The sequence below is a fragment of the Manacus candei genome, unplaced genomic scaffold, assembly GCF_025592945.1.
Source record: "Manacus candei isolate 608988 ecotype Guabito, Panama unplaced genomic scaffold, ASM2559294v1 h1tg000005l, whole genome shotgun sequence".
NCBI lineage: Eukaryota > Metazoa > Chordata > Aves > Passeriformes > Pipridae > Manacus > Manacus candei.
In genome coordinates, this window is record NW_026138053.1 from 11,713,183 (window position 1) to 11,739,057 (window position 25,875).

The window sequence follows — 25,875 nt, forward strand, 5'->3', positions numbered from 1 at the left end:
AGTACAAAGGCTGTGTTTAGATCAACCCTAATGAACGCTTCCCTGGCAAGAAGAGTAACAGATTATGGCTTTTTTAAAGTCCCATTTCTAGCAAAACAGTACAGTTTAAAAGTGACGTAATTATTTTGCTACAGTTAATTAATTCCTACTCTGTTAAATTATTTTGGGTTTCTTAAAAAGCCGAAGCAACAATATTAAGGCCTCCAACAACGGACTTCTGGATTGCCATGAGATGGCGCTGACGGCCCATGAGCACTTACACACATGGCATAAAGCTGGAGTAACTGCATGGTCTCTTGAGATTCTTGATCCTAATATTGTAACCTACAATATTAGGCATTAGAGCACAGGGGTACAGGCAGAGAGGAGCCCCACGTGCACTATTTGTAGCACTCAACAGGTAGTATTTAGATATAAAATGTGCGACCGCCTGTCATGTTACCAGGAAGAAACGTCTGGAATGCAGTCACCTCTCTGGACATCGTGGGGGAGAAAGGACACACGAGCTATGTGAATAATTTAATCAGAACTGGAATGCCACTAAACCTTTGTAGTTTCACCTTTTGTAACTTACAGTAAATACAGGAACTAAAGAGAAACATACTATACTATGCTAACATCTGTTTGTTTACCTTGGACAGTAATGAAATATAGCCACAACCACTGTATCTAGAACTTATAGGCAATATCTCCTCTCTATAAACTATTCTTAAATGTGGAGTCTAAAATTGTGATTTGTTCTAAAAAGAGGCAAGATTTCTCCTAACAGGCTTAAAGGTTTTAGTGCTACTGTCTATAATTGGCTTTACGTCTAGGCATGTAACAAGCTTCATAATAAAAAGACAGCATGAAACAGTATTAAATTAAATTAAATACATATACTTTCAGTTCCAAAACAAGAAGCACAAACTACACAGGGCACGGTACAACTGACACTTTATTCCTTCGTGACGGGGATATATAATACTGAAACTGCAAGAGTCACCAAAAAAAAATTAAATCAAAGTGCAAACCTCTATTAGGACAGATTATGGAATGTATTGATGTTTTTGGCACAAAAAGTGGGGAACTATATACTGCAACAAGATTTTAAGTTTAATGAATGTAATGCTTCTGTGCTCAGTAGTCACATTTGTGCACTGCAGAACAATACAATGTAAAACAGTGACTAACACGATTCACATACAACTCTATACAATTTACATCACACGTCCAGTTAAAACTTCTCTGAAAATACATGAGGTCCACTGATACTTTGTTCACAACCACTTAACAAATACCATTCTTTAAGCAGGCTTATCTTTTCAGCTTCCTTATTGATAAAAAACAAAAATAGAGAATCTTAAATATTAAATTATTTTCCTCAAATGGTTCCATGTGAATGTTGATGTTTTCTATTAATTTGGCTCTGACTTCGCAGATATAATATAAAAGAAGCTGAATAAAATCAAAAGCTCATTTTTTCCCATCTTTCATCTCCAATTTGCTGTGAACAAACAGCATTCTGTCCACTGACTTTTTGTTTTCAAAACTGGACATAGTGGTGCCTATGAGCTCTATATCTATCACATGGAAATCACCAAAAAAAATCAGAGCATAACTTCACACAGTGGCATTCTATTTAAAACTGAATATTAGCATGGTAAACACAAAAATACATAAATGGAAGAATTCAAGTTTATCTCATAAGGTACAGTATGCATTCACATTTTCATTGCAGAGAGAAACACTGTATTCACATTCTGTTGAAGAAAGAAGCCCACATATCACAGATCTCCCTAAACTCTTAGCAAAGATAACATCCATGAAGTATCTATAATGCACATTGTAGCTCTTTCATTTGAACTGAGCTGAACTGATTGCTCAAAGGAAAAAAAACCTTTGATGAGTAATTCAAGCCCCATCGCTGAGCTATTAACCACAAGAACTTCTGTACTGGCCTGCTCTGTCATATATCCTGACAGTTGTTATCAACTGTATTATGTGGGCAGCTATGAGTGTTCAGTGTCTCATCTCCTTTTTTGGTTTGGGATTTTATTTTATTATTTATATTAATCAAGAATGATGATTTATATCAGGCATCTGAGAAATGTTCTGGTGACAAAATATACAGGACATCCATAAGATGCACATTTGTCACTGCAGAAATTTCCTCATAAATTAATTCTTTGTTTGGGCAACAACAACAACAAAAAAGCAAACAGCAAGAACAAGAAGCATTTGGCATGATTTTAGTTCTTAGTACCATACTGCAAATGCACAAACTTAAGTGCTTGTAATGTTTTTGCTTTATAATGCCAGAATAAAGACTAACACTAAAAGCGGTGAGGTGAGGGCGATCCCACTAACCAGCTTCGGTAACTTTCGGCATGAGACTAAGATGTAATTTAGAGCGTCTGTGTTAGGAGGCTGTGATATCTACTGAGACCAACAGAGAGAAAGCAGGTGTGGTTTTAGAGCACCTAAATTTTGTGCCTGAAGTTAGAGAGTTTGAATACAACTTGAAATTAACACTCGAAGGAATTCAGGTCCCTCAGCCACTCCTTGCTCTTTCTGTATACCAAATGCCACCCTGAAGCCAAGGAAATCTAAGTGGCAAGAGATGAAGAAACAACCTCTCAGTCTACCCAGATGTTTCTCAGCTCTGAGATCCCAACTCCTCCTCTCCCTGTCCTGGGGAGCTAGGAGAATGCTTTGTCACCCATTCTATTGCTTTCAAGGACACGAGGTATTAACAATGTCCACCACAAACGTTTCTCTGTTGTGGAGTAACCCTAAAGAAGAGGAGTCACCCTTGTCACTCTCTGGATCTACAGCTCCTGTTGACAGTCATCCTTCCAGCTCAAAAGAAGTTGCTCAGGCCCAAAGTAGACCCCTTAGTTTCTCCTCTCTCCTGACACCTACTCAAGGAGGGAGTGAGTTTAGGTTCATACACCAAGGGTTGGGATATTTTGGAATGAACAATGAAGAGGGAGAAGTACAGAAAAAGACTCAAGTAAGGAGAACTGAGGCAACAGAAGGCAAAATCACTCTAGGTTAAAAGAGAAAAGTGCTCATCATGCCTTGATGAGCAAACTAGAAATAAGAGTCTGAGGAAGAAGAGACAGGTGAAAGGTCAGAGAGGGCAGAAGGAAAAAAAACCCACCACAGAAAGATTCAAAGATAAATAAAATAGAAATCCCAGAGCCTAACACTGTCCCAGTGTAGCTGGATGCTCCAGCTCCCTAGTGAGAGAAGGGCAGGGGGACTGAAGGACATGGAGTGGGGCCAGGCCCCAGGAGGTACATGGACAGGTCGGGGTAGGGAGTCTTTCGGCTTTGTATAACAGCTCCCATGGCTGCACATGTTTTTAACAACTTGCCTCTAGGAGGTCACAGTTCAATACTGCTGGGTCACTTTTTGGCACAAAATCTCTGTTTGATGTTATTTTGAAATGCATGATACTTTATCAGATATTTAAAAAGCACCAAGGGAAAGCAGAAAAAGATTTCCCCATTGCAACATTTATATCCTTAGAGCCTGACCACCTGGGTCAGGCTTAAATGATCGTGCATGGGAATGGAAGAGACAAAGGGGAAACATTAGGATAACCCTTTGGGACAGCAGAGTCATTAAAAAAAAAAACCAAATAAATCACTTGCTGTTTGGCTGGCTGAAGGCTTCCTTTGGGACATGCTCTCTTTTTCCATAGGATATGTTTGCTCATTGTTACTCTCTCCCTTATGATACCTTGTGTCATCACAACATACAGTGCACCCACAAAGCATCAGACGTATCCTGGTAGCTGCCAGGAGGTTCTCCCCTCATTAGCCACTGAGATGCAGCGAGAGATATGGTGAAGAGTACCTGTGGATATGAGTACTTGTGCTTCCTCCCTTATGACTGCACAAAAAACACGCAGGTTTCCAAAGGATATCCGAGTGTGTGCTTGGTTAACACTGTTTGCTTTCCTGCAGACCACTTTGCCTGAGCCCCTTACTCACTTCCTACTGTACCTTAGCAACATGCCACAAGCGGTTCAGGAAAGGTGGAGGAGATGTCTAGGAAGTTGATAACATGTTCAGACTATTTGTCAGGCTCTAGAGAGTTCCCGCTACTGCCTCTGTTTGGGAATTTCTCCCATCCTTAGTTTACAAATGATTTAACAAGAAGCATGTGAATACAATGGTGTGTGTTTCACTTTGTGGTAGTGAAAAAAATAGTATGACTCAGTGGGTAAACATGTTGTGGAATCTGCTACAAAAATTATATTCGCTTTAACTGAATACCACAGTAAATATTCATGCAATTAAAAGAAAAATAAGATGGTTATTGTTCCAAGGAAAACTGCCCCAAGGGCAGATAAAGTACAAATGCCAATCTTTCAGGAAAAAATAGCTTCTCTTATTCATGGGCATAATCCAGGAATAGCTGTCCTTCAACTCCTTCTATCACCCTTTTCTTTTGAATTTTGCTAGTAAGTGGCCTCCAAGAGAGGAGAAAACAGAAAGGAGAAACAGATATAACTTTTAAGATGTAAACAAAGAGATTTAAAACCCCCATCCTTTAAATTTCTTTTGTAGGTTTAACTTTTCCAAAAGCATCTCAGTCTTTCATTTTTGTGGTCAGGAGGCTCCCTAGGATCTGGCCTTTTTAAAAACTCCCCTCCCATTCTCACCACATTGAAAATCATGGCATTAGCAGGAAACTGGGACCTGATCTTGCAGGAGGCATCTTGTGTGACTGCGCTACTCTCTTTTTCTGTCATTCAAGTCTCCCAGGCAGACATTACCCTTCAGCGCTCCCAAGCGCTTCCAACTTTGGAAGCTTTTTCCAAAGTTGGCACCTGGTGTCTGAAACTGATTCCAGCCACAGCCACAACTCTGCCCAGCAGCAGCAATGTGATATGGCCGAGACAGTGAGCACAGTTCAGTGCTCACTGTTCCAGCCACTATGCAGAAAGCTTCCCTACCACACAAGATACCAAGTTCATGAGCCCACTGAGTTTTCTTCAGTCCCCCCAATACCTTGCACCACTGAAAGGAGAGAACTGAGGAAGGAAAAAAATACGCAAAGAAGTAAGAGAAAAGAAGACAGAAGGGAATAGTGTAAAGATAACAGAGGTCCTTGAAATATTGAGAATTAGCTGGGTTTCATAAAATTTTCACAAAGGTATGTTAAATCACTAAAGCTAGGGGTTAGCCATTATAATTGTCTTTTACTAGCCCATGGGACTAACATACTTCCAGAGTTATGTGCCCCCAACAAACCCTACATCCACCTTAAATATCATCTGCAAAGACATAAGAAAAATTCACAAAGCAATAAATTTGTAAACAAGGGTTAGTAGCACAGTGGTACAGTAGATTGTCAATTAAAACAATAAAAGTGTGGATACAGATTCGTCTACCTTGTGTGTAACATTATTGCCAGTTACAAGGGAGGGACTCTGTAAACTCATAATTCTGAAGCTTTGTTAATAAGCACAGCACAACAGGTGAGTGACCCATCTACTTTCTCCAGTTCTGTGTTGGCTATTGGGATCAGCATGTGGTCCTTCAGTTTTTCAAATACCTGTTTAGAAAAGAAAAAGTAACAGAAAATCATTACACTTTACATCCCTTTTTTTTCCCCTTTAACTGTCTGCAGAATGAACTGGCATGGATTTATCAGCAGGTGCTAAACTGTCTCATCATTTGTAATCAATATGAACGTTTTCAGTGCACGTGGCCTTTTTGCTCTGGGATTCACACACATCACATTGCAGCGGGGGGGAGCTGTTGCTATATCCAGTTACGTGGAAAGAGCACCAGAAGCACAAGATACCGGGTCTCATGAGTAATGGAGATGAGAACAGAGCCCAAGCCTCCCACCTTTTTCCATGTGCTATCTCCATGATGGGATAGAACAGCCCATTTTGAAAAGCATCTGATTTCAGTTCCCACCGACCTCCTGGCGGGGCAGGGATGCTGGAGGTCTCTCAGGCATCCTCAGCACGGCTCTCACCTTTGCACTCTCCGGGTACTCCTCCGGGGCTCGGTGCAGCAGGACGTGGCCCTTGCTGGGAATGTTTAAGTACATGCAGTTGGCTGCGGCATCATCAGGCACTGTCAGCTTGTCATAGCGGTGGTCACTCATCTGTTGCATGGTCTGCCAGGAGACACAACATGCAGCTATTTAGAACAAACACATTAGCAGCCCTGAACAAACAGGAGGACAAAACATTCAAAAAATATCTAATAGTGAGTGCCAAGTCAGCCAAGGGGCATTTTGCTATGCAGCAAGTAAGGACATCTCTTTTCATCTCTGCCCTTCAAGGAAGAATCTACTAACCCTAACTGAAATACACAATAGAAAACCTTTGTGATATAATTCCTGCAAGCAGCAGGATTAAGCAGGGCACTCAGTAAGCATCCTCTGCCAAGACTTTTCCTCAAGGAATGTGCATTGAGTATGCAAAACTCCTACTCACATTGACTGAGACTATAGGTGCTCAGCACCTTCAAAACCAACCATCATTCCGTATTTATATAATGAGCGTGAACTAAACCAAACAGGACAGGAACAGTTCCCAGCTTGGATATCAGCCCAATCTTAATTCTTTTCAAGGATCTCCTTTCTGCTTTCCAAGCAGTTACTCTTTCACTAAGCACCTGTGCTGAGGAGCAAGCAGGCACGTCTGTGCTAATCCTCATTCCCAAGGGGACAACACAATAACCTCCTCTGAACAACAGAGCTGGTGGGTTTCTGAGGTTGGGTTTATAAATATAGGGCTCATACAGAAATGTAGATTTTGGCTGGAATTTCAGAGACAGAGACTCAGCACACGACAAGCATGCAATCCCATGTTTTGGATCAGATCCTTTTTAATAAGGATGGGAAAAGCCTGAAGACAAGATGCCTGACTCCCCATTGTATTCCAGCTTTACATCAGCTTCACCCTAACAGGGACCAAGAATAACACAGAATTGAACACAGCACAAAGTCCAAAACTTTGGTCCTACTGAAAGTCTAAGAAAATGCAAGTGTTTCAGTTTCTCTCCCAGCCCACTTCTGTTCCCACATATATTGCAAAGGTGCAAACAGAAAGAAAAGGCTTTTTAGCTTAAAAATACGCTAATATTATCTTTAGAAAAACCTGGTCTTTTGTTAACAAATTTTTCTCAGCTAAATTCCTTCTCACAGAAATCCCGGGGATTTGCATCACGTAGCAGAAAGCAGACTTTAATTTTAGGCACAGTTAAGCTTATCATTAAATTATTTCCAAGGTCATTCATCTGTACTACTTCTCATTCATTAAAAAAAATACTACATATAGCTGAAATATAACGGGTTCTACAACTTACTGGGAACCAACAAAATCCTTCATAGGTCTGGATATATTTTTTATGTTGTAGCCTGAGTCATCCACATCCCGCGGAGAACATGAAACTCATAATGAAGAATGCCATGCATTCTTGAGGAAGTGTTATCAGATTGTCATTTCTTGTTCCTTCTCAAGTTATGAAACTCTCCCAAGTTCCCAAGGACACATCAACCTCCATAAAAGGTTAATGTGTTTTTCTGGGCAAAAGTCCTTGCACCTTTACTTCACCAGATGCATTTTTGTATTGGTACGTGCTTATCACAGTTGATTTTCATAATTTTGTTTCTGTTATGTTGCCAAGATGTGTTTTATTCTGCTTTCCTTGATGTTGCAGACATCTAGCAGCTGGTGACATGCCTGCACCCAGAGTGGCTCTTCTACCTAGTAACCAGAGCCAGGTTTGTCCTCTACCTGCAGCTTCTCTTTTCCTCACTACATAATATTTTTAAGTCTTGATTAAGGAAAAATTTATTCAATCTGCACTAAAATACATGTAACAGTAGAAGAAAAGCCACAAAGTCTGGAATTCACTAAGCTCCCAAACCGAAACAGTAGCACTTTCTTCACTCCTTGTTGGAAAAAGAACCCTGATATTGTAGGTTTTCTGTAGAAACAGCTCATTCATCAAAAATATATTATGAATCACTGTGAAATTATATGAAATTATGAGAGAATTCTTAAGCAGAAGGGTAAAGACATCTCTCATTCATTCGTTTCTGCAAAATGCTGAAGTGAGAACAGCAGCAGCAAGCAGAAATGAAGGACAAGTGGCAGGGCTCTAGCTGTGCCTCAGGGACCAGCTTTGGGAAGCCTGGGAGATGATGGCGAGGATATGTTAAGAGGATTGTTTTCAATATTAAAAAGCACACAAGCAGGGGCTAAATTAATTCAGAAACAAATGAGAAAAAAAATGAGTGGGAAAGTGAGATGAAGCAGCATGGGAGTTTGAGTACACAGCTGTGACAGTGGGACTGGGATCTCAGCTGCCTGAAACAATACTGCAAAAAAGCTTTTATTACTAACTGGAGGTTTGACAATACAAGATTATTCTCTTCCTCAGCTCCAAAGACAAGAAGGGAATCATATTTGCAAGCTTTCATCACTATGATAACTATGGCTGCATGTTGAAGTGAAATTTCAAAAACCACTTACTTGAGAGAGTGCCCAGGCAATACCACCCAAGCCTGCCCCACAGGGAGGCTCTGGATGCAGCAGAAATGCACCAATATGACACAATCCGGGTACTTAAAAGACCCATGGGGTTTTCCGTATTTCTATTATGTAAAGTCATTAAGTACATGTGCCTGGCCAGATAGACTCCAGAGCAGAGAAAAAGAGATAAAAGCAAGGTCCTTTGATTGTATTTTCTATCAGATACCCCCCAAAATATGTGGTTTTTTTTGAAAATTACAAGTTTACAAAGACTATAGTGCTCACATAATGCATTTGTGGAGGGCTGGCTTTCTGCCCACAAACATTGTACAACCAGCTACATTAAGAGCCAGGCATTTCCCACATGCCTTGTTTTTCTGGGAATTTTCTTCAGCCTAAAGAGGGTCATTTTCATTGCACATTCTCTCAGCCCTTAGTCATGCTTTCCTTATGTTGAAGTCATTCACATAGCCTAAAATGCCTTTTCTATAGCTTTTTTTTTACAGTGTGTCCTCAGACAACTGAGGTAATGGATAAGCTAAATAATCCTAACTATGAAACAGCATTATGCATGAAGGAAAAATGTGTATGCATTTAGGGCCTATTTTCACTGACAGAGCTAAGATGACTGCATGCACTTTTAAAACAGGCCAAGCCCAGCTATAAATTTTCACCCTCAGTGAGGAAGGCCCCAGCCTAAGCCCTGCTGCCTACTCACTCCGGGACCCACTCACATCCAGATTGCTGTGGGATGGAGAGCGACCAAACCCACCACACCTGCAATGCACTTTTGTACCTCCAACACCCCACAAGTAAAACCAAACATACACTGAATGTTCCTCTTGCTAACAGGGCATCGAGCACCGCACTTAAAAATGGTTGTGTGATGTTGACAGAAAAGCAGATGCCCAGATTTGCAGGATTTAATTTGTGTATTGATTAGCCCGTGTTCTCCTGGCCCCCAACATTTAAAAGAAAAATCAAATCCAAGCTCAAGTCAAATACATGTAACCCTACACCCACAGGATCATTCTCTCATCAGCTTTCAGCTATCCTTTCTTAAATCCTTCAAGTCACAGTATTCTTAAAAGAAAACTAGTCACTTCAAACTATTTAAGGTATTTTTTCTATCCCATCTCTTTTCCTTCTTTCCAGGCATATTAAAGTTTGGCCTGTTTTACAATGATGCTTAAGTAGCATTTGGTCTGGAATCTAAGAGCTTGAAAGTTCTGAGAAAAGATTAAGTTACATCAAGATTTTGCCTACAGTGATAAAAATGAAGTATTTTTGTGGTACAGGGCAACTAAAACTGATGAGGTTGGATAAGAGATTGGAAGGACAATATGTTTCTCTTCTGCTTGAAGGAAAGGCTGCTTGTCTGGGAATAACATCGGGCCTGTGCCCTTACACACTGAAGGTGAAAGATGAGGACAGGCACCTGGCCAGTCCATTGCCATCTGGAGGGAGGGCTGAGAAATGTAAATTAGTGCTTGCTACCTGAAAAATACTGCTGATAACCAAATCTGCTTTTCTAAAACTCTTTCAGAACCTGGAAGAGCTTCTTTTTTACTGCTGCATGATGGGGGGTCTCCAGCTTCATATTAGAGGTGATGACACCCACTTTCGGATCCCAAGACATGGACTGGAGGTGACCAAGATTTAGTACATGGTTCCCGGGAACCTCAACTCATCAGCTGTTATACAGACTGATACCAGTTCAGCACTGTCCCAGGCCCAGGAGTCTGCTCAGTTTGCTTTTGAATGTGTAGCAAAGTAGCTTCAGAGTTCAGACAGGTACTGTGCAAGGAAGCACTTCTTTTCCCTTCTTTTTTTTGAAATCGCCCCTTACCTTTAGAGCTCCCTTGGTTCTTGCAGTGGAGGAGACAGTGAACAATTGATCCCCAATCACCTTTTCCACATCATTCCTGACTTTTTAGGTATCTATGATTGCATTATAGTTGTCTTTTTTCCAGGTTATAGTCATAGCTTGCTTAGTTTGTCTCCTTAGCTGTCCAGGCATCTGTCAGTCGTTATTGCACTTTTCTGAATCTTTCCAGTTTTACTTTACGTTTTTTGGAATGAAGTGATTATGTATGCAAAGTGCACACAACAGCCAACATGCAGATGCACCACAGCTTTAATCAGTGGCATAATGATGTTCTCCATTTTGCTTTCAGCTGAGTTGGAAATTTCAACAAGCCCAGGATCACATTTCTGTGGTACGGATCAGTCAGAGCACATTATTTCATATGTGATGATCAGAATAACATTCAGAATTGTCATTCTCCCTGACCCTGCTGAAAATCACTTTACAGTTACCTACACTGAAGTTCATTCAGTGTTTTATTGCCCTGTCTCTATCTATTAAGTTCCTTCCTCATTTCTTCATATTTGGGGAAACAATTGGCACTGGAGAGAGAAAGCAGCAGCCTTTGTGTTCAATGCAAGAAAGTCCAGGACAGAGTGGGGCTGGTGAGATATGCCACAGTTATGCCTGGGTACAGGGACTCAGCAGCTTCGCAGAATTTCCTTGAAACGCAGCAGTACCAACAGTGACCATGAATATTTGGCCTGGCTGACCACAGGGGACAGAAGAGCAGAGCTGGAAAAGCCAGCAAACTTGCTTGAATGTCCAGATCTATCAGGAGTGTCATCCCTGACATGCACACAGGCAGGAGAGAAAACAGCATGGCAGACTCAGCAGGAAGGGGACAAGACAGCCACTTTGAACAGCATAAATCAAAGGAGAATGATCTAAGTGTTCTTGTCAGGTACCTAAAAGTCTGATAGAGATATAGGATAGGACAGCATAGACCTATAGATGAAAAGTGCATTCAAGATCTATTTGAAACCAGCAGTGCCCCAGTCTGCCATGGTCAGTACACCAAATTTCTTAGCCCAGACACAGCCAGAACATTACTTTAATTTCCATCTACCACCCACGCTGTCAGCAGTTGGGCTTTGGGCTTTTCCTCCCTGCTGCACCCTCTCAGTCATGTTTTCCAGAAGGCAGAGTAAGCAGCCTCTCCCACCCTGCTCCTTGGCTTTTCCTGGCGCAAGACACCTTTTGCATCACCACGGATGTGATGGGTACCATGTGGTGTTCTTGTGCACACCCGCACTGCTCTGCCCCCCTGAACCACCTTGTGTCACAGCCGTGCTGTCACCTGCCTGCCAGCTCTGCCCAAGGACCACTGCAAAGGGAAACCACGATCTGAGAAGGGGAAAAGGAAGCGGATTACGTGTGCTGTTGCTTTCAGTCAAGAAGGCGAGAGGACGAACATCCTGTCTTTTGGAACAGGAACCCAGGGAGAGAATAGTCAAAGCAAAAAAAGCAAAGGAATAGAAATGTGAGTCCCCATTTACGCAAGTCAAATGACATCTCAGTCAGCCTCTGACCCAGCTCCTGTGGCTGACAGTCTTACTGTTGAAGATAAATATGTATTGAAAGGGACACTCTCCTCCCCCTTTAAAAAACAAACAAAACTGACTAATACAACAATCTCTACTCTATAAATACATATTTTTGAGTTTTTATCTTTCAAAATATTAGATTCTTCTGCACATATGCAAAGTGAACAACACTGACACTCAGATAAGTGCAGTGTCTATTATGACATCTACAATTAATGAAAAGAAAAATATAACTTGCTGTTTTAAAGTTGCCATTTTAAAGTAGGAGGTCATCTGGCACTCAGTGAACACCTATGTCTTCTGAGACAGTATCTACCCCTAATTCATAAAGTAATAAAGAATCAGAAGGAGCTGAAGGAAAGTGCACAGAATTTTACAGACTGACTAATTTTCCTATCTATAAGGCTGAGAGAAGCAAAGTCTCATTTTTTTAATATTTAGCTTTAAGGGGAAAGCTGTCAATGGGTCTCTGTATTTCACTGACCTTTCTTTGTTACTGCATTACAGAAAAGTCAGCATTCATCTGCACTTTCTGCTAATTCCCTACCTGATGTCATCTTCTTTGGGTTATTAATATTAGTAATCATTTCCACAGCAACCCATTGTGATAGCGTAAATAAAGGATTATGACTTCATGTGGGGAATAAGCAGAGGCACAAATGATGAATTCTTAAGAAAGAAGAGATAATGTTTTCATGCAAACTTGTGCATTACTAGAAAAGACAGATGCTATACAGACAATAGGAGAGCAAATTTAGCTGAGCCTTTTCATACTGCATGGCAGTAGAGGCTGCTTTCTAAGAATACCAGAGAGATGAAGTTTTCCCTTAGGTGCCTGTTCTGTAGGTACTTCTGTGGCAGAGCTGGGAATCCCTCTGCTTTATGCAGGCACTATAACCCTCCTCTCATGCAGGGAAACAGTACTTAGCTCTTTAAAGCTGGCACATTGCAGAGACTTCAGTTACACAAGATGGAGTAAGAACAAAAGGCATTTAATCAAAGGAATGGGAGCAACTGCCAATGCTAGAACAACTCCTTGCACCCAAGTCTTTAAAAGCTCTGCTCTGATCATAGCTCTGGATACAGACCAAGGGCCTAGTTGCCCAGAAGAGAATTCTTTCTATTTTATCCTTAAGATGTGGTTTCGATAAGCCTCCCTTGACCCCTGTCAAAACAGCTGCATTTGCAATAGTGTCCTTTAGGAAATAATTAAGGGAATGAATGAATGAGCAGCTCCATGGCCAACAGAAGATACTGAATGAGAGAGTCAAGAACAAGGCAGGACAATCATGTCCAACCTTTTATTGAAAGTGGGAGGAAAAAAATAAAGGTATTTGCTAGAGTCATGGCATTGCACTACTGTACATATTCCAATATACTCCTGACAATAAAGAAATCCCATTGAATCATTATTCAATGCTTTCCAGAGGCTAGACTCTGGTATTCCAAGGACGAGCTCAGAAGTGCAAATGTCACCACCACTCTGGGTCCTGCTGGGACAGGTCTGTGAGGGTACATGATGGGTTACAAGTTCAGCTGTATTACCTGCTCTGCCTTGCACTCTGCCTGGCAATGCCACTCAGTCCTGACATCTGCCACATCGGCCACACTGCCTCTGTAATTAGCATCCATTCCTCTCAAATGACCACCTGAAATCCCAGATGTTTCACATGCCACTCCATTATTCCAGATCTCAGAGGGAATATGCCAGACACAGCTGACTGCCTGATTAAGCTGAGGCCATATGGTGGGATGAGTGCCCTCCATGTTGCAGCCTTCATCCCTAGCCACCATGCTGGGTTTCCTATCTTCATTCCAGGTCCTCTGCTCCCTTCCAAGATCCATCAATAATCACCAGGCACCCTGCATTACTCCAGGTCAGTGGGTTCACACCAAGGCTTTCTCTGCCAGTCCCATGGAGAGACCTTGGGGCTAATCCTTTGGAGAATGAGCAACATCAGAGCCTACCCAAAGGACAAACTCATTTCTCAACGGGTGAGAAAAGAACTTCATTAGCAGGCACTTGCTACAAATACAATCCATACTGCTTGCTAGGGAATAGTTGAGTTTGTCAAAGCTGGGAATAAATAACACCCTTGGATCCTTTGGGATTGCTACCAAATGGTGACAGAGAATGGTTTGACCAAAGACTGTGTCCCCAGTCACCTGCTGCTGTCCAAGTCTTCACTCATTACAAAGTGGAAGGAAATTGTGCTCTGTACCAACCGATACAAGCAGCCAGAAATGTGGCTTTTCTGGATTTAGCATAGAGCAAGAGAATACAGAAAGGAGTGTGCAACAGATGCTGTCATGGTTCCCATCATTTGCCTAGCTTTTGCCTTTGCTGCTGGGACCTGAACTGGATTATGTCCTGGGCCAGTCCTGGCTCTTCTGCTGTCCCAGCCAGATGCCAGGGCTGTGCCCCTTGTTGTGGAAAAAGTGGTGCAGAGTGTTCACCTGCAGCACTGCCCCACCACCTCCCTACACCGGGACCAGCACTGTCACAGCCCAAATCTGTCCTCATTCATGCTCACAGCAAAGGTCAGCAATTCCAACAGTGCAGGATCAGAGCCCAAAGGTGACATATTTGGAGGAAATCCTGGCCTCACTGAGGGAACAGAAAAGTAATCCCAGGCTTTATCATCTCAACAGCCATGGTCAATGTTCAACTGTGGAATTACATGTACGGAATTATAAACAGGTTTAACTACAAGAAGGAATTAAATGCATGCTGAAAACAGCAGAGGGAAGTTAAAATTTCAGATGTGATAGTGACTACAGGCCCCAGTACTTTCTGCACTTAATTTTTCTTTTTTTTCACCCGGTTTCCTCAAGTGCCACTTTTCAGCTATAGCTCAAATAAACATTCTATATTTGCCAGAGACTGAAGAGGATTTCATGGCTAAAATGTCACTTCTGATTTATTGTCTACTTCTAGCATGTGGTCTATAATCCTAAACTCTGTGAACTCATTTCCTAGCTCATTTGCAGTGCTTTACATTACATACACTGCACTAAACTCTACATCAATTGCACTCTGCCATATGTGAGCACCAGATGCAATTTCTTTTTCAGTCTTTAATGTATTGTAAGGATACACAAGTTGCACTAGTAAGAACAATCGAGAAAAATTTCTCTTTTAAACAAGATTGTTAGCAGGAAGATAAATCCTATTTTAAATATACAGTGTTAGCATAGCCTGACATAGCAGTTCACCTGTTGGCTAACAAGACACGTGAAAACAAGTACGAGATGTGGTTAAAGACAACTTAATCATCTGGCTTGTATGATTGCATTTCCAGACATGAAAAATGGCAACGTGAAGGAGGGGTTTAAAATAACAAGCTATCACAATAAAGGAGTGGCATGCTGGGCTGTGCCAGGCAACAGACTCGGCAGAAGCTCAGGGGACTGTGCTGCCACACAGACTGCATTGGGTAACGAGAGGAACAGCTGACAGCACTGCTACAGCTCAGTCAATCTGGTAAAATCCAGCACCTTTTAATTCTGAGTGTCAGCGCCTCAAAGATCCTCTTGCAGTTGCGTTTCCACAAGACTGCAAGAAGCTGATTGCCAACTGAATTTTTTTTTTTCTTTGGAGGCAAGTGAACAAATACAAATATTTTGTCAAAAAGCAAGAACTCAAATGTTAAGGGAAGCTGGTAATAAGCAGCATTGCAAATGCCATCACTTCCAAGACAGGCAATTTACACATTTGTTTGCCAATAATTTCTCTGAAGAGATTTAGATTCCTGGAGGAACAGCTAGAGATTCCTCAGGATTAGAGTAGACTTGGGTCCAACATACTGAAAAACACTCAGGGTAACTTCATAAGTTGCTGACTGCAACATGCTTGCCTGATGTAACCTGTCAGCTCTCCAGGAGCATGAGAAGGGCACATGCTATCGGACAAAACCGCTGCCCTAGGCCAGAGTCTTCAACTTCAGGTGGCAGGGTGTGAGCAAACATAACCCTCACACGTGTCAATGTACTGCTAAATGTCCAGTGCAAAAAACCACACTGAAAACAGATGTGGTTATTTTTAAAAAGATATCCACCAACAATCAAAGACTGCTAGATTATTTTGTTAATTACCGTCTTCTTTTAAAAATATATCTGCTTTTTGCTGTGCCTTGATTAATGCTGGTATTTACTTGATGGTTAGTTACCAGCAACATTTGATCAGCTTATCCAAAAAATATTTTTGGTTACAATAGCTAAATTGAGGCACTGCAACATGATTAGCTGAGCTGTGCAAAGGGCTTTAATCAAACTGATGAGTTCTCAGATTAGTCCTGGCTCAAGTTCAAATTGTAGCTCTGAGCAACCAGTATTGCACTTGAATTTTACTCGTGTTTATAAACACACTGTACAAGTGTAGAGCTATCTGGATATATGCAAACTTCATCAGGCTGCTGCTCACAATGCATTTTGAGTTTGAGCCTGAACATTTGGGATAGTGTATATCTCACAGGGAAAGATGCAGGGCACTTTCCATCCCAGATTAAATCAATCTCACAGCAGCAGGAACATAAGACCTCCATAACCAAAACCATTTGTTATAAGTTTCTCAGGGAAAGAGATGTAGGTGATAAGCTGGGAATATGCTCTCAGGGCTTCCTGTAGTGATTTCTAATAAGAGAGAAACTTTGACAGCTTGTTCAAAGGAACTGAATGAGCAAACTAAAGCAACTCCAAACTATGTGGGAAGTCAAGGGACCATCCTCTTGTTTAGGAGCTCCCCTGAACTCAGATATAGCAACCAGGCTGCTATCCTACCTCCTTAATTGCTGCCAGGCTGCAAGGCTAAGCCAGCAAAGACTAGACTTTCTTGGCCCCCACAATTCAACCCATGTCCAGCAAGGGACACTCAGAGAATGTTCATTTTATCTTATCACAAGATAAAAGAGAAAAAAAGCCCCAGCAAATCTCTGCTGCGCTCTGATAGTAAAAATGATGCTGCTGGGAAATGAAAAGTCCTAGGATTATGCCCATGAGGAAAACGTTTAAGATCTGAAAAGCAAACATCCAGTGAAATATCTCAGCATGGCAGTAAGGACAAGAAAACTCTCAGGCCTCCATCTTGCAAATATTTAAAGATGTTTTAAAGTAATAAATATCACTGGCTTCCTAAACACAAGGAAGTGTACAAGACATGCAGTGTAGGTTCCTAAGCTCTTTGGGGACCAGGGATGTTGATTTTGGAGTTACACACTATTTCTGTTGTAAATGTTCTGCCTGGCACAGATTTGGAGCAGTGCCTTGGGTACTGACAGCAATGCTGTTCTTAAAAATAATTCATGCTTTAGAACCAGGGCAAGAGACAAGTTGGGTTGCATAAATTACATTTAATCTGAGCAGATTTCAAAGAGCTTTCTCACTAATACAGCAGAGCTATCTCTACCACTCTTCATTTCTTATTAGGAACACACAGCTGGCTTCCTCTATGCATTAGTGATCATGTTGCATCAAGGAGGCTTCTGCAAAACCAAAGAGCAAAGCCTGCACTTAGGCTCTTATTTATTGGCAAAAGAATCGGTATAATCGAAAACTGAAAATTTAGGACTTGCTGTCATTACTGAAAAGTAAATTCTGGTTTAATCTTTCCAGCAAGTCCTGATAAAAAAAGTCTCACTTGCCCTTTGCTGTTTTGGTGGCCCAGCCAAAGTTTCTGCTGCAAAGTGTCAGTGCCTGCAGCTGTTGCACCCTGCAGGAGCAGAGATGCTGACCTCTCCACGAGCTGTTTCCTACAAGCATAATGAGATTCATGATCTCAGGTGTCTCTGTGCCCACATTTCCGATGAAGTTTAATTTGCTAGATTTGCTCTAAACACACACAGCAGGCAGGAAAGCCACTGAGCCCAGTGCAAACTACAGCAGCAATAAACATGTCCCATTGAGGATGGTGGCAGTAGCACAGCCTCGACCTGCTACACAATGGACTACTGGTTTCCAAATCTGCCAGCAAAGAGAGAGACTCAGATATATGAGGCCTCTTGGCCTGAGGGTTCAAACCCACACCTCCCACTTTATAGGAAAATGTTCAGACACAAACTATGGGCAGGCTGGGGTGAGACTTCTCTCCCTTCTTCCTGTTGAAGCTGTGCTGTCATGAGACCCTCATGGGACCAGAGAGGAAAAAGTGTGAGCAGGAAGAGACTTTACTTTGCACCCAGGTGATGATGGAAGGAGGGACAGGGAATCCTGGAATCTGGGCCCTGCAGCTGGAATTACTTACTGATTTATCCAGAAAGTCTATGCTGCATAAACAGGTCATCTTTGCAAAAGGGATCAGACCCCTCTCCCTCCTTCTTCATGACTAAACTTTTACTTCCCCTCTGGCAATTTTAAAAGCCAAGTTTCCTCACGTACTGGTTTCCTCTTTCATTGATCTATATCCATTTTAAAATTCCAGTATTCTAAAACAGATATTAAAACAAAACAAAACAAAAGGAGATCTGCTGTTTAGAAAATTTTCTTATGTGCTTTACCTTCAGGGCTTTCTGTGCAGCTTCACTTGATCCAATAGCAATCAAGTTTGGTCCAGCCATGCTGCAAAAGCCCTTCAGATGCAAAGAATCATGAACAGGGACTGTGGAGACAGCATAATCCTGTATGGAAGCAAGGAATGGCTGTTATAAATATTTTTAAAGTGTCCTAATTCCATAATTATATTGAGATATTCCATAATCAATTTTACTGTCTGCAAATTGTCAATCCCAGGGCACAGTGTCAACTGTTTAAGTATGACACACTCCTCTGGACCAGCTTGTGTTGTCTGGAGCACTGGAGTAAAACCCAGAACATGTTTCAAATATTACTATGGTTGAGACTATAAAGAAATACCTTAAAATGCTTAATTAAACAGTATGTACATAAAACCTCTCCAGGGACTGTCAATTAGAACACATTGATGATACATGAGAACACGAAGAATGTGAGCATTTATATGCTCTCAAAAAATACCAGCCTCCCACTATCCAATTTATTTTTATGCAGCAATCTCCCATCTCAGATCCAACTTCAGCATTTATCACTTCACAGGATGTTCAAACCTTTTTAGTCCCACATAAAGTACATGAGTATGACAAACACCTTGGCCAGTATAATTTTTAAACTAGTTCAGTGAATGACAGCTTTTATGTCCTGTGGTATAAATGAGTCTACGAACCTTAAATGTGTCAGCCAGAATTTCTGCACCACGTTGATTTGTCCGCCTGGAAAGACCCACGAAAAATTCTCTGCCTTGAATGAAAAAATTAAGAGCAAAACAATTACAGCTTTTCTTTTTTTTAAGCCATGAAAAAAAAAAATCACATTAGCTTCTTCATCAGAGCATAAACATTTTTTAAAGTAGACCAGCTTTAGAGACATTCTAAAGCAATCTTTACCAGATTTTCATTTTCTATATTTCTTTTCTCAAGCTGAGTAGTAAAACTGAAAATTCAGCATAAAAAAATGCAACCTGCAATTGTGAGCTGATAATCTAAAGCAATTAATCTTTATGCAGAAGACACATTTCACCAGAAGCATAAACAGCTTCCTCTTCTAAAGCTCTGCAATGGCCATTGGGTCAGGAAAGAGAACAGCTGGGTTGGATTAGTTCAGCACTGATTGACCATTTCCTTCTCCCTCTGAGATTTCCTCTGGTCTGAAGGCAGCTCTGCAGTCACCATAATCCTTCAGCTCCAGCTCCAGAGAAAATCAGTGCTGGATCTGCACTGCCTTAGAAAGGCCTCCCTTCCTCATCTGCTTCTTTTGAGAGCCTTTTTTCCCCTTGGTGAACTAAGGCAAGCAGACAATCTACTGTGATGCTGATCAAAACAAACAGGCTCATTCAGCACAGGCGGGGAGCAGCCCTGTGTGCAGCCGATGTGAGAAAATGTCTAATGGGTTTAATGACATAAAAAACACAGTCAGTATCTTCATCTTTGAAGTCAACCATGCATATAAGTTGTCTAGCACATGACATCTGACAGACAACTCCACCGCTTTCTCCATAAACAAAAAATGCATTATTTTGCATTTGATTCACTGAACTAGTGACAATTGTCTGCATCAAGCTTTTACAGGTTCTGAAAATGAGTCTGGTGAATGTAGCTGCTTGTAGTAAGAAATATGAAACAACTGCAGACAGTTGACTACTGAAAGCATTTTTCTTATTGGCACTTTACAAGCTAAAATAAAATCTGTATGCAAGCACTGCTCTTTGTACTATGTACACTGCTATTCCATTTATTCAGGCATTAGGCAGGACATTGAGGGTTGCACTGAGAACTCACCTTTGTGACATTTAGTAAACAACTGATTTAACAAACCACAGGAATGATGTTTTATTATGCTGATGTCAGATAACAGGCAGTCTTTAAGGCAGTCAGAATTAAACAGCAAATTCGCTTTCACTATACCTGTAAATAAGACATCTCCACCATCCAAGGTTGCATTTTCATCCACCATCTCGACTATATTCAGGTTGAGACTTTCTAGTACTCTCTTCATGGCTTCAACCTGTTTAAAAGAAAGTTACTTAGAACATATTGTACCATTGAAAAATTAAAAAAAACCGCCAGAAATACATATAATTAATAAGAATTAAAGCCCTTTAATGAACCTTTAGCAAGGTGGATGGCAGAGTCCTTTGTGTCCCTGCCCATCACAGTTTACCACCTCTCTCCAGACGCCTTTGTGGTCTGCAGGGGATGGGGTGTCAAGTGGCAGAGGTCAGGCTCTTGCCTTTGCACAGGAGCCATGCAGCATTCAGAGGAGACAGACGAGAGGTCCAAAACACGTTAAGTCCAGTCTGTCTGCACAGTAATATCCTCTTGCAAATCCTGTCCCTTGGATTTGAGCCAGAAAAAGCACCAGTAGAGGAGTGAGGTTTACTCCTTCCACACTGCTCAGACACAAGAAGTGGCAGCTCTACCATAAACCCCTCTTCAGTCAGCAGAAAAAAAAATAATCCCCTAATCAATAAAACATTCATCTTCTTTATAGCTTTGCAATTCTGCTAAACACTAGTTCTCTTTGCATTTTTGAGCTACCTTGCTTCATAATTACAAGATGTTTCATGCCTATCTTGTGGGGTTGACTGCTGGAAAACTGCACACATGGCTGGAAGTCCAAGCCCATTTCCTGCTGAAAGGAGCTTGTATTAGGAGTGGGGAATGCAGCTTCAGTATGTTTCTTCTTTCCCTGGGAGAGCTGCTGAGGATGCCTAGAGCAGAAATCTGTTTCTATAAAGGCTCATGTGATCAGCCATCCAGAACAGGGGCTAACTCTTGCTATGTTCAAACAACATCACCGTGATGCCTTGTAAGCCAAAAGAAGCATCTACACACAGCCACCCTCTCACCAAAAGCTCACAACTTGCAGAATGTCAATAAAAACATGAGCTCATCCAAAGAAACCTTTGAATTTGATCCCACACAGCAGCATCTTCATGTGCAGTGAAACTTCCTCACCATGGTTAACCAGAGGTGCCCAGGAAGCGCTAACAAACATGGGAGACACAGTGAAGACCTATTAGACAGCTCTGATTTTCATGTCCCACAGGTCATTTATCTACTTAATGTGATAAATTAAGCATTCCTGGAAGAAATGAAGGAAACTAAAGCAGGTAACACCATACTAGTCTTCCAGCACCATATACCAACAAAAGCAACTCTAGCAGCCCTACCTTGGGCTCTGCCAAACTATACCTGCCACAGCACAGAAAGGACACATGATGGTGACTAGTCCTTCACGCTCACTGCAGCAGCCGCAGAGCAATAGCAGCAAACAGTTTGCTTGTCATACCTTCCTAAGAGCAGTGCTGGATTTTGGGAATAAGGGAGGGGGCAGATGTGATCCACCCACGCCACCTTTTCCCACTCATTTTTCACATTTCAGCAATGTGGCATTTGTGAGCAATCCCAGTAATGCTGAAGCCCAAGCCCAAAAGGCAAGAGCAGGTCCCCATGGGCTGTCAGGACAGGTGATGTGGGTCTACACTGAGGGCAGCATCTTATCCAAGACTGATCTGCTCTCCGGAGGTTCTTCTTTCTCTGTAGCATCTTCTCATTCTCTAGTCACTTCAGAGAAAAAACCCTGGACAACAAGCACACAGTCACAATAGGTGCCTCAGTTTAAAGCTGTGCAGGCCAAAGGTAGATCTTTGTGCCACCTGGAGAACTCTGATGGGCTATGCTGCAAAGCAGAACTGTACCTGCGGGCTTGCTGAGACAGGAGACTCATCCTCCCCACACAAAATCCTATCTAAGGCTTTGGCATGCAGACTGCAGTGAGCCTGCAGCATGCCCTTTACAATTAACACTTCTTTTTGCTTCTCTGTCACTCGATGCTAAAATGACTTCAGACAGAAACCTGGCACTCAAAAGTCTCCAGGCTTAGTAGAAAGTCTTCATCGTTCTTAGTCTTGTTGCTTTATCTCCAGTGTTCTTTAAAATTAGATCTATAATGAGGATTGGACTCGTGATATTTTAAAAATAAATGGGGAACAGCTGAGTTAATATTGGAAAATTGCCTTTCTACAAACATGGCAACATTTTGTAACATCCATATGCTGATAGCAGAATGATTTCTTTTGTCTGTGAAGCCCAGTGGGTTTCACTGTACAGGTGGCTACATGCTTAAGAGTCATAAGACCCCAAAAAAGAAAACAATTGCTTAATATGAAGTAATAGAGTTGCAGCATAATAAAAGAAGGGTTCTATTCTAAGAACACACAGACTCACTCTTTCGTGCTGACATGAGGCAGATGAGCAAACTCACAATTGGGACACCAGTCACAGGATTTGGAATAAATAAATATATCCATTAGATGGGGTTATTTAAGGCAGAAGGCCCAATGGCAGGAAAAAACAGGTTTGAGCCTGTTGCGTGGTCACCTATCTCCAGTTAATCTACGACCTCCAGCAGCTTCCAAAACCAAAACACCAAGGAGAGAAAGTCCTTTCAGGATATATGCTGCTGATCAGGTATTCCCAGCAGAAGCTGCCTGGGCTTGCGGAGCAAATCAAGCCAGTGGCTGCCCCGGTGAGCACTCGCTCCTCATGCCACTCCCGTCCTCCTCCCCTACCACGTCTCAACAAATATGAAGCATCAGCAGAGCTGTGGATGTTATTGTGGCAGAGGACCACCCTATCCACTTTCTGTGGGGAGAGACAAAAGCAAAAGCTTCTCTGGAACACAGAACAACATCTGAGAGAGTAAGGACATGTAAAACCTGGGCAGCCTGCAGACAAGACATGAAGGTGCTTTATGTGTTGCAAGGCTGCCTGAAGACCAAATGGGACCAGGGTGCAACAATTCTAATGAGAGTTGGGACCAGGGACGTGCAACAATTGCTGTGATGAGAGCAAACAAACACCGGTCACCAACATGGGTTTGAGCTTCTCCTGGCAGGTGGAAACCTAGTTTTTACCTGAGTACTGCAAACCACGCACAGTCCTGCGAAGAGACTCCAACACAGTCAGTCAAAGCAAAGCTCCCCAGGGAGAGGCAGGCAGGGAGGCAGCAGCACTTCACATCCCTGGCCCAGAATGGCCACCTAATAACACTTGCACTAGAGGACCAATTAAGTAAAGTGCCTAGCTAATGAGGATAGTGCAATGTAAAAGCTGACTTCGGATTTGTGATTTGAGTCATATGGATGTTTTAATCACCAGCTGCTGATTACCATTTAACCACCAGGCTACATGAGAGATGCCTTTAATTGTTTCTTTATTTAATTCATAGGGTACAGCTGTAGCCCAGACATTAAGGAAAATTATCAGAAATAAAAGTTGTCCACAATCACAGAAAACTAGTTTAATTTGCTTCATGGTGTCCAAGGCTTTGAAGATATTTGTAAGATCCTCAGGATGTTTTCCCCCCAAAATTGGGTTCATTTTAGCTTATGAAACCAAATTTAAATAAATAAAACGACTGCCATATAAATAGCTGGATGATTTTTCCATGATGGATTCAAGCCTATGGTCCACTGTTTTGCAGGGACTTGAAGCAAAGAGTAGAAATTCCTAGAGTTCTAATGGGAAAGTGCTGTTCACATGCCTGGTGATACATGCTAGGAATATCTTTCAATATCTCTTGCTTGAGTAAAACAGAAGACTCAAGTTACTGTTTCTTTTCTATAGGCAACACCAGAAACTTCATTCAATAGAAGCAGAAATGAAAAAAGAACAAGTTGATATGGAGAAGATAGGAAGGAAGACTTAACATTATTAAAAAGGCAACTGGAAAAAAACCCCCACATATTTCTAAAAAAAAGAACTCTAGAAAAACAAATCTAGGACTGAATAGCTCATCTGCTTTTGCTGAGTTTCCTGTATGGAATACAGCACAGTCGCATTACCCCCACCACATCATCTCTAAAGACACCCTGCAGCAGTCCTGAGCAGGGTCGCCAACACAGCATGTCCACGGTATGTGTTTGACACACTTCCACCTTGGAAACAGCATAGTGCAGCCTTTAGAGTTCGGGTTGGTATGGATGGTAAGTAGCTTGAGTCTGTATCTCATCACTGCAAAAGGGAATCTAGAGCTTTGCTCCATTCTTAAGACTTCCTACATCAAGACGGATTGTGCTACTTTCTAACAGAGCTCCTACCCCTGAGAGGAAATAAGATACAATCTCTAGCTAAGGACAGACAAGTGATTGTTATCCTCAAGTAAGATGTTAAAAATAGGGATGCAGGAGAGGAGGTTGATTTTAGAAAGACCTCTCTCCTCCTCACATTTTGCCCTCCCCAGACAATCGATAGCCATTTTTCTGAAGTGTGGTGTCTTAACACATACTGGCAAGATTTTCATTCATTATGAATGAAAGATTAATTCACAGAGCTAGCTTTGATGTATGAACAAATAACCACCTCTTGGTTTTTTCTCAGGAAAGAACTGAAAAACGGTGGATCATCAAAGTCCTCTGTGAAGCTTCAGTTACCCAGGAGACACCAGTAAAATACACAAAATATTTGGACATGACCTGATTACAAGCATATTCACTATGAAGAAGACTTACGGCTTCCTTTTTTCATAAGCAGCCAAGAGGAAAAGTCACCTTCCCTCACTTCATCTCCTTTATTTGAAAACTAAAATCCTAGGTAGTCAGAATTATTACACACAAGGAAAACAATCATCTGTATCCTTTCAGATTTCTGTATCTTATTATCTCAGGTTAGCTTCAGGTTTGTAACATGGTATTGGGTTTTATTGTACATGTATCCATTAGTACATGGGTTGAGTGTTAAATCTTGTATGCTTTGTGCAGTGATATTTTTCTAATAAGCACATTCCTGGTGTGAGATGGGATGTGTCTAATCCATAGCAAAGCTGATTGAGAGACAATGGGCTCCAGCCAGCTCAGCTCTGTTTCAAGGAAGGAGGACAATAACTGCGTTTGACATTTATAAGAATCTAATTTCCTCGTGCTTTAAAAATGGAGCTCATTACCCTCCAGACCGGTGCCTTCCACCAATTACCGTTACTGATGTGCAGGGATTTTTACTTCTCTATATTAGTATTTGATGCACTCTAAACATAGGCTGCTTCCTAAATTATTTACTGGTCTCCTGTGCACTAACCATATTATGGGATTTATGTTATTGACAGTAAGAAGGAAATTATCTCTTCAAAAGACAGTGGAAATAGGGAAATGATTTTGCAAGCCACCATCTCACACCTGCCAAGAGCAGGGCAGCTTTTCCTCTGGGGTGACAGGGTGGTGGGGCCATGGGTGAGGCGCCACTGAGGCTCCCAAAATGCCCCATGGGCAGGGGCACAGCTGGGGCTCAGCAGAAGTTGTGGATGGCACCAAATCAGGCGTCTTCTAATGACTGCAATGACCCACCTGCCTTCGTCTCCGAGCTCCTGGTGAAAGAGGGAAGATGTCTGTAGACTTGTCTTAAATGAAAGGATGCAGAGAGAGTCAGAGAGCAGACGACCATCCAATGACCCAGAGATGAAAA

General features: G+C 41.8%; 1 protein-coding gene across 1 annotated transcript in view; it reads right to left on the reverse strand.

The window, feature by feature from the left end:
* Nucleotides 1–919: 919 nt before the first annotated feature.
* DDAH1 (dimethylarginine dimethylaminohydrolase 1) overlaps nucleotides 920–25,875 on the reverse strand; it is a 58,787-nt gene continuing 33,831 nt past the window's right edge. Inside the window, exons 2-6 of the mRNA XM_051804162.1 lie at nucleotides 20,320–20,419; nucleotides 19,083–19,156; nucleotides 18,403–18,522; nucleotides 5,986–6,129; nucleotides 920–5,553 (exon numbers count right to left, since the gene is read on the reverse strand). Of these exons, the coding sequence (XP_051660122.1) occupies nucleotides 5,437–5,553; nucleotides 5,986–6,129; nucleotides 18,403–18,522; nucleotides 19,083–19,156; nucleotides 20,320–20,419 (555 nt within the window). The 3' untranslated portion in view covers nucleotides 920–5,436. The remainder of the gene's footprint in view (nucleotides 5,554–5,985; nucleotides 6,130–18,402; nucleotides 18,523–19,082; nucleotides 19,157–20,319; nucleotides 20,420–25,875) is intronic.